Raw genomic sequence first — 17,198 nt, 5'->3', positions numbered from 1 at the left:
TGTTGAATAAAGAACTAAATATTTAGGATAATATGATGTTGTTGTTGTTTTGGACTTCAAATGACTTATTGACAGTGGCACTCATGTATGCAGACAACAAGAGACCGAAAGTAAAGACAGTATGAAAAGTGACGTGGAAATGCCCTAACTAAACACAATACAAAAGGTGCATGACGTAAAAAAAACCCAGTTTCGTATGGTTCATGGCAGATTCCACGCGCTGTGTTAAATATAATATAAAAACGTTTTGAAAATATTCAAATCAAAATGGAGGAAATAATCCAGGTAAGTCTGTATACAACTGCATGCTGTTCAATTTAAAAGTATACTCACATGCAGTTGTTTTACCCATGCTTAATAAATTATCTTGTAGCGATAGAATACCATTGTTTGAGATTCCATGATCATAGTATGATATGCTTATGATTACAACTTGGACCATATATTTATCTGTACTGTTAAATAACAGGTGATCAACCATGATTTGCTTTATGATATGAAGAACATGTGCAACTTACACATCCAGCTACGTGCATGTAGGCGGGACATCATAATTAATTGTGTATATAAAATACCACTGGTACTAGCGTACATAATACATAGATGTATAAATTATTATAATACATTATCTATCTACATGTATACATCTAAAGATATATTTTAACATTTCAAAAAAACAGTTACACTTGTAAATTGGTTGTATTTATTGAACACCTTTATTGTTTCCTATACTTCAGCTTGAGCAAAGTAGTAGGGGTTCTTGAAGTTACTTTTTAAAAGAAAAGAAATTTTAGTTTTCAGTTTTTTTTTTTTTTTTTTTTTTTTTTTTTTAAGCAAATATTTAAAACCTTCATATATTTTACATATTATTTGCCAGGAACACATAAAACATTTCCAAGAAAACTTCTCACAACAATTCAATCATCTCTCTCATCAATGGATAAGCTGTCAACTTCTTCAAATTTGTTGTGAAAGATTCAACAACCAGCCTCAACAGTTTCAACACTATCTTGAAGAAACAGGCAAACTGTTACAGTCGATGAAGACTGAGGTAACAATTAACATTTTCAGCTACTTTCTCAGTGCATTTACAGTGTATAGTATGTATGTTCCAATATTGTTCAAGTATTTTTATTATTATGCATAAATTTTTCATAAGTTTGATAAGTGTGATTGTTTCAAAATGTTAGAATTTCCCCTTTCAGAGATGATAAATCATTTTATAGATTTATCCAACTATAAGATTATCATATATATTAAATTGCAGAATTTTCCTGTAGTAAAAGGGAAAAAGATCTTAGTTCATTTTCTGGAGCTTCCACCTCGTGAAGTAGGAACTTTTTTCTTTCAGGTTTGTATAAGGCTTGAGATGGAAAAAAATTACAAAAAGATAATGTATCTTCCAAAACATTTAACAGCAAAGCCCTCTAGAGTGTAGAAAAATTATATCTCTTATGTAGATTTCACAGTAATATAACAACCTCTAGGTTTGAGTCTGTATGCTACCACAGTGAAACATTAATACCAGTATTGTACAATAAATGTCAGCACATAGTTTATCACAGCAATAGTGTTTTACTGAACCTTATCTTTTTGCTAGTTTGGAGTATCAGAACCTGGCACGCTATCTCTGAAATTTGTTTTTGCTGATAAAAGAGACAAACTTTGCATCAAGAGCTCCTCAATTCCCAAAGAAGAGTGGAAGGAAGCTTTCAAGTCCATTTACTATGCCAAACTGAGAAAAGATGCCAATTACCCTCATCCCCAAGACCTTTTTCTTAAATGCCTGGCAATAGACATGGAAACTATGCTACCAACTGAAATATCAGTGAATGAGCTGGAAAAGTACCAGGTGAATTACTTTTTAAGTTTATCATACTAGTAACTGTGAGTAGTAAGAATAACTGTTCTTTATTTTTAGTCACTCATTATCATCTATAATAGTTTGATATATTTTGTTGCATTATAGGGTCATCCAAAAAAATGTTTCCATTTTTGATAAAGTAGCATATTTGTACTGAAAGGGAAACAGCAATTTGTTTCATTGACCTGTGTTGTACTCTGCAAGAATCAAAATGAAAATCTTGACAATGTCAAGGGCAAGTACAATCATTTCAGATTCGGAATTTATCAGAGCTATATTACCAATTTATAAGAATTTCATCAAAACTGAAATATTTATTTCAGGAGAAATCTTGTGATGATGGAACCAAAAAGAAGACATTAAGTGTCACATTGTCTATAGATATAGGTAAGTTACAGGTATTTTTACATTAAACATGATAATAATACGCTGTTAGTTTGTCTTAACATTGATAAAGATGCAATCTAAGACATTTAATTTACATTTTTTTTCTTTTGCAATTTCAGAGGAACAAGAAGGGGGAGGAGAGGAGGTAACATTACTGTATTTTGTTGTTTTTTTTTTTTTCATTAAATTCACCAACTTGTTCTTTGATAATATATTTTCTTGGAAGTATTAGTCTTCTTATATAACAATACAATTCTTCAGAAATTTTAGTCACTTTAGTCCTTAAATTCTCCCAAAATATGTCTGTAAAAATGAAATATTTTTCTAGGCAAATTCTGCTACATTAGTCGGAGATGCTGTCTTAAGCCAGAAAAATGATCGTGATCGTAAGCAGCGCAAGCTTGGTCTCTCTGTAGAGGAGTCAGAAGGCTTGGAAAAAGTTGGAACATCAGACACAGGATCTCCAAGAACAGATGACCTAACTGAATTGCGTAAAGGAGCTGAGATACATGGGGTTGAAAACACAGAGAAACCTTCACCTGAAAGTGATAATGAAATTGGGAAGAGTGTAACTCCTCAACTGGCCTCCCTGCAGCTTGGATCTCAGTTACCTTCAGGTGAGTTACCTGGTGGGGAAGCTACCCCTGGTCCATCATCTGGAGAGCTGGCAATGCCCACAGTCACTAACCCAGCATATCCACCACCTAAACGTGCTGTGCGACAGTTGAGTGAACAGGAAAGCAGTCAAGGTCCAGAAGCTGTAAACCATCCTCACCAAAACCCAGGTTATCCTCCCACAAAGCAAGCCATCAAAGAGATCTGTGGGGACAACAGAGGAGAGGATGCTGGTATAGGAATGGAAAACACAGAGCAACCCTTATCAAAAAGTGATATTCAGAATCTGCAGAAAAATATCAGGAGTGCAGAGGGAGAATCTTCTCAGTTGGATGCCCAGCAGTCAGCATCCAACTTACCTTCAGGCAAGCTGGCAGGTGTAGATACTACTGATGATCCGTCTACTGAAGGGCTGGCAGTGCCCACATCTACTAACCCAGCATATCCACCACCTAAACATGCTGTGCGACAGTTGAGTGAACAGGAAAGCAGTCAGGGCCCAGAAGCTGTAAGCCATCCTCGCCAAAACCCAGGCTATCCTCCCACAAAGCAAGCCATCAAAGAGATCCATGGGGACAACTGTAATCTAGCAAGTTCTGCAGCCAGCCCTGATAACACCGCCATCCAAATGCAGGAGAACACAGGAAATAATATGGAAGAAGTAAAGAACCCTGTTACCCAAGTAGCTGTTGAACAACCAATTACATCAAAACCTGATGCAGACCAAACAATTAGGAAAGAAGTGGACTAACTGACCCAAAAGTAAAGTTGCTCTTTCCCTTTTCTTCAGAATCTATAAAAAACGCACATGTAGACACATTTGTTTTTTAAACTGTATTTCACTTTTGTGACCACTATGTATAGTAAAGATGAATTCAGAATCTCCAGTTTGAGACGTACTCTATGAGGAGGTTGATTTCAGCAAATGAACACCTGATTCCTATAAAATTTAGAACTTTAAAACCTTAATTTAAATAATATTTTGGTTAACTCTTATCTTTTAGTTTAAATTACTTTTTTTTATTAGTTTTTAGTAGTTAGTGTTCTATTATTATATACATGTTTTAGCAGGGTTTTAAGAAATGAATTATTACTATTATTTCATTATAATATTTTATATGTCGTATTAAAATAGTTGTATGAAAATTCACAGTTATTATATGCATGTTTTAGGTGGGTTTTTAGAAATGAATTATTATAATTATTATATAATAATCTTTAATATGTTGTATGAAAATAGTTGTATGAAAATTCTCAGGGGCGGATTCAGAGATATTTTTTTAGTCTTCCAAACTTTCTACCTCCAATTTTGACCATCTTCTGAAAGAATAACATTAGATACCCATCGATGTGAACTTGAAAACCTGTCTTATGGAAGACCCAGAAGATGGCCTCAATCCACCCCCCAATTCATGTTGTTGAAAATCACTATTGTGCTTTGAATGTGTAGAACAGTAGTACATATTGTAAGTTTTGTTTTAAATAAGTACAAAAAATGAAATTTATTTGAAATAAACAGTTTGTAAGACTGTAACACTTGTTTATCCAAAAAGATCTTTTGTACACAATTAATTAAAATTTTGGCTGATAAGAACATTTTGACATGTTCTGAGGTTATGCATAGATTACATACACCAGCCTTAACCTTTTCAACTTTAAAAAAGTTTAATCTTTTCAGAGTAATTATAAATCAGAACCAGTTACTGATATAATTGAAATATAATGAAATGATACAAACGTTATTTTATTATAAAATTGTAATAGTCATGTAACATTTCTACATCCTTCATCCAGAACTGAAATACTGATCAAGACCAGAGGCGATCTAAAATTCTTGTGCTACATCAATGTTATAGCAAACACGTTGATCACGTAACCATGAAATGTGTTCTAATAAAAAAAAAAAAAGACTGAATCATGTCAGTAATATATCATACTGATATCAAATAATATCTGAATTGATTTCTTTCCTACAGACCAATGACAGTAAATTTAATCCCTCTGACCTTCACAATATATGCTATCATAGAAAGTTCTATGATGTTATTTTTTAGGATGTACCAGTTTTATGTTCATTAAAACTTGGCCCTCTGTATTTTCCTAAGCTTAGTTTTTGGTCCCTTGAAAATAGTCATTTTATTTAGGCTACATCTTCACGTTCTTACACTAAGCCAAAATGGATGACTTTCACTGTGCTGGCAGTGGCATCACCATCCTAGAAGATAAATTATAAGTTCAATTATAATTTGTGCATTTCAAAAGTCTTGTTGGATTATGACATAAAGCTTTTTTCTTCTTTTATCATAGAAAAAAATGGAAAAATAACTGCATGTTTAAAAAAAAATCATGCTATTCATGTTTCAAATTATTATCCAGCTTTATCATTAATTCTCATGACTAAATAGTAAAGAATGATACAAAAGATTCTGTTTGGAGGTGTGCAATCTATGCTTAATAAAATTTTTTAAAGATCCTCACCACATTTTCTTCTTCTTCTGAGATGTGATCTTGTGGATCCATGAAAGCCGAGGCATACTCTCTGTACATCTCAGAATTCAAAACTGGATCATTTTCATAGCTATATGCTGGAATACTGTTGGCAGTTTCACTGAAGAAAGGAATATCTTAAATGTATTCTGTACCCGATTTTCATGCTAAATCTTACCCATGGAAAATGCAAAAATACATGTGGGAAACTGAAAATTTTTTGAAAAATATTAGGCATCTAAGATTCAGTTGAAATTGTATTTATACTTCTATTCTTCTTGGGAAATTGTCTTAAAAATACCAGCAAAAATTTTTAAAAACTATTTGAGATATTTTGTCCACAAACGTGCAAACTGATGCCAAAGAAAGCAGAACCTCATTATTTAATTTTCAGAGGATATGAATGCTGGATACAATACATCAGAAATACACCTTTATCAACTGAAATTGCTGACCTCAAAGAAGACATACTAGTACCTGTAATAGGCCCTGTGATCTTGGACAGTGTGATGTCCTTGCTGGACACTTCTTTGTTGTCTCTGCAAAGAAAATTCATTTTAAACATACATCCTTCTTGGCCATGCATTAATGTTTACCTATCTAAATAATTTACGCATTAATTATATAATTTATAATACAACACCAAAAAACCTGTGACTCAACTCCAGTCCATGATATTCATTTCCCATTTCCTTAGCTGACTAATAAAACCTCGCCGTTTTGCCAAAGAGAAAACTTTTACATCTTTAATTATTCTTCATCAGCATGATTGTTTCTTTTCATGTCAAGTACATTAATCATACCTGTTCTCTTTCCATTAAGCTGGTAATATACCCAGCTCTCTCTTGGTGTGGGAAGTCATTTTCTGGCCCTGATAAGTCCTCCTCCTCCACAGACTCTGCTGTGTCTGAAACAATTTCAATTTCCCTAATACATGTAACAATCAAGGTCTCATTATTTTTTGTTTATGTCAAATCCATAATAGTTAATGACACAGCAGATACTACTGGGGTTCAGTACAAACAATATATCACTATCTTTAAAATAGCAAATTTATCTAGAAAAGCAAATGTTCCAGATCAATGGAGATGATCATGTACAATATGTCTAGTTTGCGCAGAAGAAAACACATTTGCAACCAACACCCAATCAAATGTTGATCTGGCTGTGCTGCAACTCTATATTTTAACTTCACAACAAGGGCAATGATTTAACAATTTCTAAACACACATCTGCTTTACACACAAAAGGCCAATTCACCTCTGGTATATCTTAAACTATGGCCTATGGCTCTTTTCATGCCATCTGTTACACATAATAGTATCTAAACCCTTAGACCTCATTCACATACCTAGATCCATCTAACAGGATCGATCCATCTCCAAGGGTTTTCTTGCTAAATTGCTTTCAGCTTAAGCAGCTCTGATGTTTGGCATGCCTACTAAAGCTGTAAGGGGGTAATTAACTATCATTTAGCAGCTTAAATAGGCGTGCCAGACATCTTAGCCACTTAAGCTTATTTCCTGGAGTGAACTTGCGTATTGACCCACCTGTTCCTGTTCCAGTCCCTATAGACTCCACTTCAATTTGGTCTGCTTTCTTTTTTGCTACCTCTGCTAGGGCTATCTCTCCCTTGTCTGACGCCAGGTAATGAATGTCCTGAGATCAAGAAATAAAAATAAGTCTCGTTCAATATGTGTATTAAGTCAAATTAATTAAAAACTGCAGGTGAAGATGACAGGCCATAACAATTTAAAATTAGATATAAGTTTATAAATACGACACAAAACTGTAAACATATACTGCTTTGGTTTTTGCTTCTGTGGTTATCAGTTTTGTTTTATTCTTTATTCAGGCATAACAGAAGTGGTGATGGGGATAACTTAACACCAAAGATTTTACAATTTAAACTTACCATGAACAGATCCCTGGCACCAATATCAACAGCCAGCAAAAATGCTTTCTCAAACCTGGTGTACCTGAAAAAATTAAACCAATAAAACATATAGAAATGATTTAAATGTACGTGAACTGATCACCATAGACCACTACACCAAGCCCACTATCTGTGGTTTTAAACATATTGCTTAGTCTGTAAATCAAAATTTTATCAATAAAAACTTCATGCTGGACACTTGCACATACATACAGGATGAGGTTTGGGACAAACATCAGAAACTTATCTACTGTGAGATTTAATTTTCATTCCTTATTGACTGAAACAACACCTAACAACTGTATGTGTCAAAACATACACTGTCACAACAAAACTGATTGTTTCCAATCCTTACAGAATACCTTAATAAATGATGGAAGAATCTCCTTGCATATCTACTGATTGGGTCTCTGTATTCCAGCACTGCAGCTTCTGTCAGAGGCCTGGCAGGGGCATAGAAACTTCCTAGGGCAGTTTCTAACTGAGCTGAAAGATGGAAACAATTGAAATGTCATTACTAATGTAATAGTTAATAATTTATTGCATAAATATGTAATTAACAACCTTCGTTTAAGAAATGGAAAAAGCAGACAGATAATGATGGAGTAATGATGTGACAGAGATCATAGAAAAGGGGTGTTAAGAATGGGGAAGAGGATGAAATCATACTGATGAGAACTCACTGACACTATTTACAAAATTCTGACCTTCTCTCTGTTGATTCAGAGGCATTCTGAGAAGATGGTCGAACAAAGCTTGAAGGCAAGTTAGACATGTCTGCCCTTCGCTGTTCCAGTCTAGGCTACCCAGCAGATTCACAGCCTGGAACAAACTCATTATGAGCCATTAACTGAACATTAAGTTTACAATACACCTATGACTTATATATGCCATATGTAATTTTCCTGGCAATTTCAACTCTTTTCTGTTAAAAACTAAGGTATACTATACCATATATAAAAACATTTACAGAATTACAATCTACAATCCTGTTTTTTAAAGATGTATCTTTTTAGTTTTTGAGTCATTACAATTACAATAGATATATACAAACTAGCGAAATTTAATTTGTGATGGTATAATATAAATAGAAATTTACAAATTGATCATATATTGATCTGATTTTTTTCTCAACAGTTTTGGCTAGTGTATACCTTAAAAAATGAAAAATTGCTGAAATTTCCAGGAAAAAATTATTTTTGCAATATAGCAGTCTGATGCACAGTGTCCATTTTTAAAAAATCCAAGCAAAATTCACTTATCTTTTGGACAACACTACACATCTATGTAACATTGGCAAAAAGTTGGCTTAAGATATCAAGTTTGACAAGTTTATTTTTGATAATGATCATTATGCAATGTATAATTGAGTATACATTTTATATTCAAATAATGCCACTTGGCAATTAAAAAAATACTGTTCAAAATACCTCACAACCACAGTATCAATTGTGAGACATATTCTCCTAGGCTACATATACAATAACAAAGACAGTACATCCATTGTTTTGTTTTTACATCATAGGGCACAAACCAAAACAATTCTAATGATCAAGTGGTAACTTTACCTCATCAATTTGCCTGTGTTTAATATACTGATTCAGCAGCTGTGTTGATGTGAGGGATGCAGGGCAGCTCATGCCTAAATGTAATTGAAACACAGCTAGTGGGCCTCTGGAGCAAAAAGATAAAAAACATTTTTAAATTAACATTTTGTTTCACATAATATAATACAGGATTTAATTTGACATGTGCCAGTGTAATCATGTAAAAGTTTTGAAAAAAGTATTATCATCTGATAAACTCAATGCAAAAAAAAAAAAAAAAAGTTCTTGCTATTCATCTATACTTTCTACAGACTTTTGTTAAAAAAACAGGATCATGGTCATAACAAACCTATCAAACACCATGAACAAGCTACTTGTAGTCGACTCTGTGGTAATCTCAGATGAGTTAGGGCACCAGTCCATCCTCTTCAACACAGGGGGAGATCTACAAGGAATTCAAGTAAAAAGAGGATCACAGATTTTTTTTTTCTTTTTTAATGGGAGATTATATACATTTATATACTATCCCAAAAATCTTATTACGTACTATCAGAGGCTGACAAAAATTGTCATCAACTCATAATGGTATCAGTTAGCAACCAACTAATCTAATGTAAACTTGGCCTGAATATTACAGTTTAAAACTTATAACTTAATTTCTTTCTGAAGCTTATTTAGATCCATGTGATAAAAATGTGCCATCCCCATAATTTAAAAATATTTGTACTTCTAATCACCATGCTTCATTTATTGCTTTTTATACTTATTTTATTTATTATTTTTCCATCATACCACACGAATGAAAACAAAATCTGACAGTGCATAACCACTGAAAGCACTAAGTGAAACATGCATTTATGTTTACTACAAGCTGTGACCTCCTGTTTACCCATTTTCAAAAAAACAAGACCAAAACTATTTCCAAAATCCAAAACTAAACTTGTCTTCACTGCAATCACTATCAATCTATGATTGAGTGTACATCCACACAACAAAACAAGCCAGCTTAAGCTGAAAGATGTACAGACATTTTATAATTAATAAAAATAAAACTTTAAATGACTGCACCTGTAATTAAGCCCTGTATATAACCAAAAAGTTTGACGATAAGAAAATATCCATCTTTTAAAGCTTAAAAGCTTTGGTATACACAAACACTGAAATACACAAACACAAGACTAAAAGTATAAGAAAGAATTATGAAACAAATGCTATGGTGACATGGACAGACAGGAGCTGACAATATGTACAGATACTACTCAGGGTCTGTACATAAAAAAAACACATTTTGACTTCACAAAGCAAATGACGCTACAGCATATTCAAAGCAATATCCCAAAAGTCTTCATCAGAAGATGACGACAGATATCCTTAGCAATAAACGTAAAGTTTTATACCTTTGTCAAAGAAAGAAACTGAACAGAAAGTTATAAACAGTAAATCTAAATTAATTACTATTACACTACCCACAAGTATACTCCACAGCTCCCAGACCAAAATAAAAAAAACAAAAAAACATAACACCCATAATGAAAATTTTGACTCCTTATATGCATTCACTATAATAAGATTGTGCCTATTTCCAACAAAACGCACCCCATGTGACACACAACACTCATTTACCTGTTACCAGGCCGTTTCCTGGGGCTGAAAGTTTTGGTGAAAGTGTAACTAATATGGAACAAATACTGGCTTCATTCATTTCAAGATGCTGCTTGCAGAGAATGTAAACCATGAAGAGCAACACTGATAAAAAAGGTGACAATTTTTATTGCTACATCTACCTCAAGAAAAGACCAGAACAATAGTGAGCATCGATTATGATACATTAGATTAACAATCACATCTCACAGAAGAGGTGTGTCTGAAACAGTATCACAAAAAACCATTTTAGTTCCAAACAACAAAGTACATGGTTTCCCCTTTAAAGGATTGTAACATTCAGAAACCCAAACTGAAATTGTTCAACAGAAACATTCAGGTGTTCGTCCGCATACTTGGGCAATTTCCATATTAATTCTGTGTGAGTTTTTTTCTCTCCGCTCTTCACCTTATAAAGGGGACTTGTTTTGAAACCAGAAGGCTATAAAGAGAGCCAGAATGAAGGAGTGGAGGGGTATCCCAGAAAAATCCTTCCAGCAGTGCAGTGAAGCACGGCAGAGAAGGATGCAGAAGGACATTAGACTCAAAGGTATTTATTGAAAGGGAATCCATCTAGCCATAGTATGTTGTTTGGAATTATAATGAATTGTTTGTGAAACAAGTCCAATTTTCTTCAGACCAACTTGTAGTGCACTATATATACTCAATACCTGAAATATGATCCAATCTCCAAGACTTTTACTGGGTTGATCTCCTCTGAAACTAGCTGTACCAGCAATGGATTCAAGGCTTGATCAAACACCTACAATTGTATGTATGGTTAGGCATTGCATGCTGCACTATATGTCCAAATAAATACATATGCACTAACAATGTTTTAAGATGCAAAATCTATTATGCTAAAAGTACAAAAAGACCTTAAAATTAATAAAAATTAAGCTTTATAAAATTTAAACATTACCAATGTTCTAAGCATCACCAATTTAGGTTAAACTAGTTAGTAATCTTTTTCACTAAAATTTTTTACATTTTTCATTCAATAAAAAAAATGAAGATGCAGGAGGAATGAACTAGTGTGCTTAAGAGTGCTGACCACCATCAACTTAGGCAAAATATACATCACTGTACAACAAACATTTTTCTGAGAATATCAGGGGACCTGGATTCAGTTGAAAGTGTAATCACCTTCTTCCCCCTGAATTAATTTTTACCCTTTAAATTTCTGAAAACTTTTTGAGACAACTTGTCCAATAACAACCAGACTTCATTGCCAGAGGTAAATATATCATGTGGATTTTAAGTCTAAGCATTAAGTAAATTAATACCTGAACTTCCCCCCTTGAGCTGGCTGCAAATACAAGGGTTCCACTGGGATGCCAGGCTAATATTGATGGTTTCTGAAAGAGAAAATGTATATCATCAGACACCTGTAAGCAAGTTACAACTGCAAAAGAAGAAAGCACTTTTTTCATTACAATAAAAAAAAACATTGCAATAAAATCACTCCTTATATTTTCACATATTACTCACCACACTCGCTTTTGCAAATTGAGTGATTCTTCTTTTTTCATCAAATAAAACCTAAAGCAGAGAAATGCAATTATTAGTTTATTAGTTTTGTACTACCATTTAAAATGTTATCTTACAATTAATTTTCAGTATTTTTCAAGGTTAAGTTTATCAATTAACCTTTACCAATTTTCATGCGCAGGTTCAGTTACATTTACAAGCTCTCTATGCCACATTGCACTTACTTTTCTCAATATTTCTAGACTACAAATTTACGTAATAATTTTACATTTAACTCACTAAACCAAATATTACTCAAAAAGGAAAAAGAGTGAGTGAGTGACTCCCAACTCAGCACATTTCTATTACTTACTACGCTTCCATCACCACATCCCAATAGTAACTTGTCTTCTGCATGGTTTTGGCCATAAGATATAACGCCATCTGCAGGAAGAAGTCACATTTTCTTTCACTTTCATAAATCACAGAATAGCAGATATGCTTTTTTTTTAAAGCAACAATTTTACATCGAATAATTTGTGTCACTATTCCTAATTTTGGTTTAACAAAGTCCTTATAAACAAAGTGTGATAATCTAAAAATAAAGACCAAATATTCAAAAACAGTCTGTTAATTTATTCTTACTTTTCAATGGAATGGTTGTCACAGGTGCTGTTTTGTGAATCTGAAATGAATAAGCATATGGTTTATTTCATGTCTTCATGTAGCATACACTTTTAAGGTAGGTAATTACTTTACAGTTATTATTAGTCTTATATGGCTGAGGGTTAAAAAAGTGTGCAGAAAATATTAGTGAAAAACAGCTTCTGACTGAGTTTTTAATTAATTCCTGCAAACAACTAAATGTATATAAACTTAATATTTCATCATCTTTTATTCTGCTGTTTCAGCAACAACTAATGCATCTGCAATGACTGAAGCATGGTGTGCTTATGTTCAAAAGAACCTAGCAATAGCAAAACTCTTTATGCTGGCAAATCAAACATAACTACCTTGTTCTTGGTAATTTCATAAGTACAGTGTTCTATTGACATGTCTCCTCCTGATGAGGGGGCTTGCTCTATGGTAAATATCTTAAATGGATGGTGACCACTAGGAACAAAAACCAAAATGGTTATTTTGAAGTTAATTCTGAAACATATTTCTTTCTTTCTTTCTTTAACAACTTCCTGATAAAACTATCCAACTTGTTCTTTCTTTCACACCTTAGATGGGGGAATCATTTAAAATAATACCCAAATGCTGGCTGTCTTTTAAGAAAAAAAATGTTGGTAAATATGAAACTGAAGTCTTAAATTCTCAGGTCTCATTCAAATATTACACCTCAATCCCAGCAGTTAAAATAATCATGTTCAGAGCAATGCCTAATGAATGTTGTGCTTAGACATTACAAAATATACAGAAACACTGTGACATCATTTTAAAACCGAGAAGAAAAGAACCCCACCATTACTGACCTAAATGTAATATTCAGTGGATCACATTCTGTTCTTGTGTAACACAGGATATCCAATCGAGGGCTGAAAAATTATTAAAGAAGCACAACTCATCAACTTACAAACTTACTCTTTTGAATTTTTTAAACCCTGCTTTCTGCCTAAATCTTAAATTTAAAACAGAAATAAAATCCAACTTTAATTTGATAAGCTTATTTAATGTTTGTAAATATGTAGTTACTAAAAATGACAGCTACTGTAGTTCAAAATTCTCAAACTTCTTACTTATTTATAGTAAATATCATCAAGTTGTTTTAAAACTTTTAAAACTGTTTTTTAAAACTGTTTTCTGCTTCCCAAAAATTGAACCCTACCCATTAATAGCAAGGACCACCAAGTTGGCCCTGTCTCTGTCACTGGTCATAGGGGACCAGGGCCAGGCCTCCTCACTAGCCGTCGGCCACCACAACACCACCTGTTGTCAGAGATAATAACAGTGTCAAAAATGTCTCTTGTTAACATGTACAAAATAACAATGCATTATCGATCAGATATTTAAGTATTCCATGAGTTTTCATTCAAGCTATTCAAGCCATAAGTTCGTAACATATGATAAAAATATCAATTAAGTGAAATAGCAAGACTGCAAACAAAATCTTTTATAGCATACAGTCAGGATATTTCTGAAAGATGTTTTACCAGATCTTGATTTGTATTGCATGAGATTCTTCTTTCCAGGCGTCTTCCCACTGGGCCTGGCAAGTCAACCTGGCTAATCTACAGAGGGGAAAAAAGGAAAATAATTGAATCTAACATCTGCAGAAAGAATCTGAAAGAAAACACATAATATTTCAAAAAAAATCAAATGACATACTTCATGAATAACAATATCACATAGCTTCTTTCATAAAGTTTTCCCCCAACAATTACAGATGATTCTGTTCGCCATAACTTACCTTTGGTTCAGAAGCAGACAACTTCTCAAATTTTTTGAGAGGGTCGCCTGATGGTATTTTCTTGCTAAAATACACATAGTCAAGCTTTGATTTTTCCATGTATGATGCTATCATACAATTGTCAGTTAACAGAGCTGAAAAAGAAACCATTGTTTGCTTAACAAAAAATGCTTAACAAAATCAAAGCCCTGTTATATTTCTTAACATGCATTCTTGGTAAATTGTTTTCAAGCAGACCAAACTTTTCAACTAAGAAGATCTGAGAAAGATCGATATGCCATTTAAGTTATAGCAAGTGGAAAATCAAAAGGAGCACTTGAGAAAAAATAAATGAACCAAAAGCTGGAAAACTAACCATCAGTCACTGTCTCTGAGCTTAGTTTCCCCACCAAAGATTTGTCGATGAAGATTTTCTCCACATCCCCAGAACTAGTACTAAGCACCAACAAAACAACAGCCCCATTGCTAAGGATCACCTTAAAACAGAAAAAGACACACAGTGAAAAATATATAAAAGTCACCCAAAGAATGATGAAAATATCACAGTGACTGGGAAACACTGTTATCATGTTAATACACAGCATAATCCACATCAACATCAAATTACTTTCCATTACCCATTCCTGTCAGTTTTTGTCTTCACCAATACTGTAACATATAGATAGTGGTTTTCTTGACACTTTTGAATAAAGTTTACCTTGGTGAATGGAGAAATTTCCAGGATTTTTTTTTTACTAATTAAAGGTGTAACATTCATTGCATGCTGTAAACTTACACTCAATAGTCTCTGACTTCTCCACTTACAGCATATGCATCTATTAATGGCTAATAGTTCCTGAAAAAATAACAGCAAAACATAAAAGATAAATACATCAAGTTTCTCATTAATGTTTTCATTTTAAATATAAGAAAAAAAGATCATCAAAGCTATCTTATTTTCTGTCATTTAGATTCAATGGTCTGATTAGGAAAGTATCAAATGCTTAGCTATTTGGCTTAAACAATATCTAGTATATCATGTATCAAAAATCCTTAAGGACATAAAAAAGTATACAAAGAGAAAACACTATCATAAGTAATTAAACTCTACATAGCTTTACCTCTAGTTCCTTTAAACTATCTCTTAACCTGTCAGGTCTTCTGTTCTTTGGGGTCCATGTAATATCTCTGTCTAATTAGATAAATATAACAAAAATAGATCAAAGATTTATGCCACATACTTCAAATAACTTTATTTCATAAGTTTTGTTAAAAAAATCAATGAAACTGTTTTAAAACATATATAACTAATATTCAAATATTGAGCATTATTTACCACAGGAACAGTCATATTTTGAAATGCTTACCTTCAGTATACTGGCGCTTTTCATCATAATACGGTTGTTCAATATTGGATACTGCAACAATAAATTTAAATGATGTGAAAAATTATTAATTATCTCACAACTAATCAAAATTCATGATTTTAATACACGAAATTTAATTTTGCTTTTGAAGTTTCACTATTTGAATATATCTGACTTTTAACAGATTAAATATGACAATTATCTTATTATAATACATTTAAAAATTCTGATCATGAATTTTCTTGACAAAAATGTTATGACACTTAACTGTGAACAAATGGACAAATGTCTACCAATTAAGAAAGATGATTGTTTTTGACGTAATTACCAGTATAGCCACTTACCTGTTTCTGCTTTATCGTGATATGTATGGCAACCTATGTCATCATCTGAGAAGGAAATAACCCAATATCTAAAATGTTCTATGTGACATTGAAGTAGTCTACTCAGTACCTGTACAATTCAATAAAATTCAAGCTAGACAATGGACTAAATAAATAGGCCGTTAATATTAATATACATGTATTTATACATGGATTGAATGAATAGTTTTCTCCTCTCCCAGAAAGTGTAAAACAAGTTTTTATGTCTTGTATTCTGACGGACTCTTTAATTATTACATGCATGGTTGCAGACGCAATAGGTCAGTGTAGTGTGTGTGTGTCTTTGTGTGTGTGTGCACGCATCAATATTGACAAAATTGACAAAGCTGAAAAGGGGAATCTCCCATGGGTGGGAGTTGTAAAAACTGAAAATCCTGAAAACAAAATTTGCTATTTCTCATCACATTTAGACCATATGAAAAAAAAAACGATCAAAATGAAGACTGAAAATCTTTGAATCAGACATAATCCTGAAAACTCTCACCCATGCCCAAACCAAACTTTGTTCAATAATTTTGTCAATAGGTGCAGTAAATTAATTAAAAATACTTTACTTGTATTTGGAGCAGTTTTACATACGAGCGTGAATTAACTGTAATACTAATGACTAAGAGCTCAGTCAGTTATTTAGAGACTACCAACCATGTACCAGTAACAAAGTACATGCAACTTTTACAAAAATAGCAAGCATTCACGGCAAATAGAGTTACAATCACCTGGTATTATGGTTTGATTCTTTAAAGTCCATATAAACAGTTCCCCTAGACAAGACACCATTATAGCAACAAACTGTACCCACTGGCTTCAAATACTACTTTGTTGGTATTATTACTTCACAAGCTTCAAAGCGGCAGCCCAATGAACCCAAGTTGTTTACAGCCTATACGAAGCTAGCTCCACCCCTATTTTCGAAAACGAACATAGCATCCGAATATCATATTTATTAATTAAAACTCAAATGATACTGATATTTTAATTTAAAAATCATTTTAGAAGTAGCGTAAGAGTAGAAACATTAACAACAACAAGCGTCGATTAAAATTAACATCATGCTACGTGCTTGTAAACTCGTTGTATTCTTGCGCGCAGGTTCTTTTTTTAGGGGATTT

The 17,198-nt window shown here is 33.0% G+C and overlaps 2 protein-coding genes across 4 annotated transcripts; one reads left to right on the top strand and one right to left on the bottom strand.

Annotated features, from left to right (window-relative positions):
* Positions 1-11: 11 nt before the first annotated feature.
* LOC106154955 (uncharacterized) lies at positions 12-4,382 on the top strand. 2 transcript variants are annotated; one of them, XM_024074290.2, is made up of 7 exons: positions 14-285; positions 878-1,051; positions 1,268-1,351; positions 1,601-1,852; positions 2,188-2,251; positions 2,371-2,396; positions 2,580-4,382. In XM_024074290.2, exons 1-7 carry the CDS (start codon positions 268-270, stop codon positions 3,615-3,617), a joined length of 1,656 nt encoding a protein of 551 aa, XP_023930058.2. In that variant the 5' UTR covers positions 14-267; the 3' UTR covers positions 3,618-4,382. The 2 variants fall into 2 exon arrangements, with proteins under 2 accessions (XP_013384982.2, XP_023930058.2); XM_013529528.2 differs by lacking the exon at positions 1,268-1,351 and having other exon boundaries at positions 12-285.
* Positions 4,383-5,023: 641 nt separating this feature from the next.
* LOC106154949 (WD repeat-containing and planar cell polarity effector protein fritz homolog) lies at positions 5,024-17,113 on the bottom strand. Of its 2 annotated transcripts, XM_013529519.3 has the most exons (27): positions 16,806-17,113; positions 16,051-16,095; positions 15,707-15,757; positions 15,461-15,531; positions 15,136-15,195; positions 14,716-14,836; positions 14,361-14,494; positions 14,104-14,181; positions 13,779-13,879; positions 13,426-13,488; positions 12,961-13,060; positions 12,593-12,632; positions 12,321-12,391; positions 11,969-12,019; positions 11,764-11,835; positions 11,149-11,240; positions 10,460-10,483; positions 9,186-9,281; positions 8,858-8,963; positions 7,997-8,111; positions 7,652-7,775; positions 7,269-7,332; positions 6,904-7,012; positions 6,157-6,260; positions 5,831-5,892; positions 5,345-5,474; positions 5,024-5,081 (listed from the first exon to the last, which is right to left on the bottom strand). In XM_013529519.3, exons 1-27 carry the CDS (start codon positions 16,864-16,866, stop codon positions 5,028-5,030), a joined length of 2,199 nt encoding a protein of 732 aa, XP_013384973.2. In that variant the 5' UTR covers positions 16,867-17,113; the 3' UTR covers positions 5,024-5,027. The 2 variants fall into 2 exon arrangements, with proteins under 2 accessions (XP_013384973.2, XP_023930059.2); XM_024074291.2 differs by lacking the exon at positions 10,460-10,483 and having other exon boundaries at positions 16,806-17,109.
* Positions 17,114-17,198: the final 85 nt, after the last annotated feature.

The sequence above is a fragment of the Lingula anatina genome, chromosome 2, assembly GCF_051362555.1.
Source record: "Lingula anatina isolate TDL-2025a chromosome 2, LinAna3.0, whole genome shotgun sequence".
NCBI classification, from domain to species: Eukaryota; Metazoa; Brachiopoda; class Lingulata; order Lingulida; family Lingulidae; genus Lingula; species Lingula anatina.
This window is presented reverse-complemented; position numbering and strand designations above follow the sequence as displayed.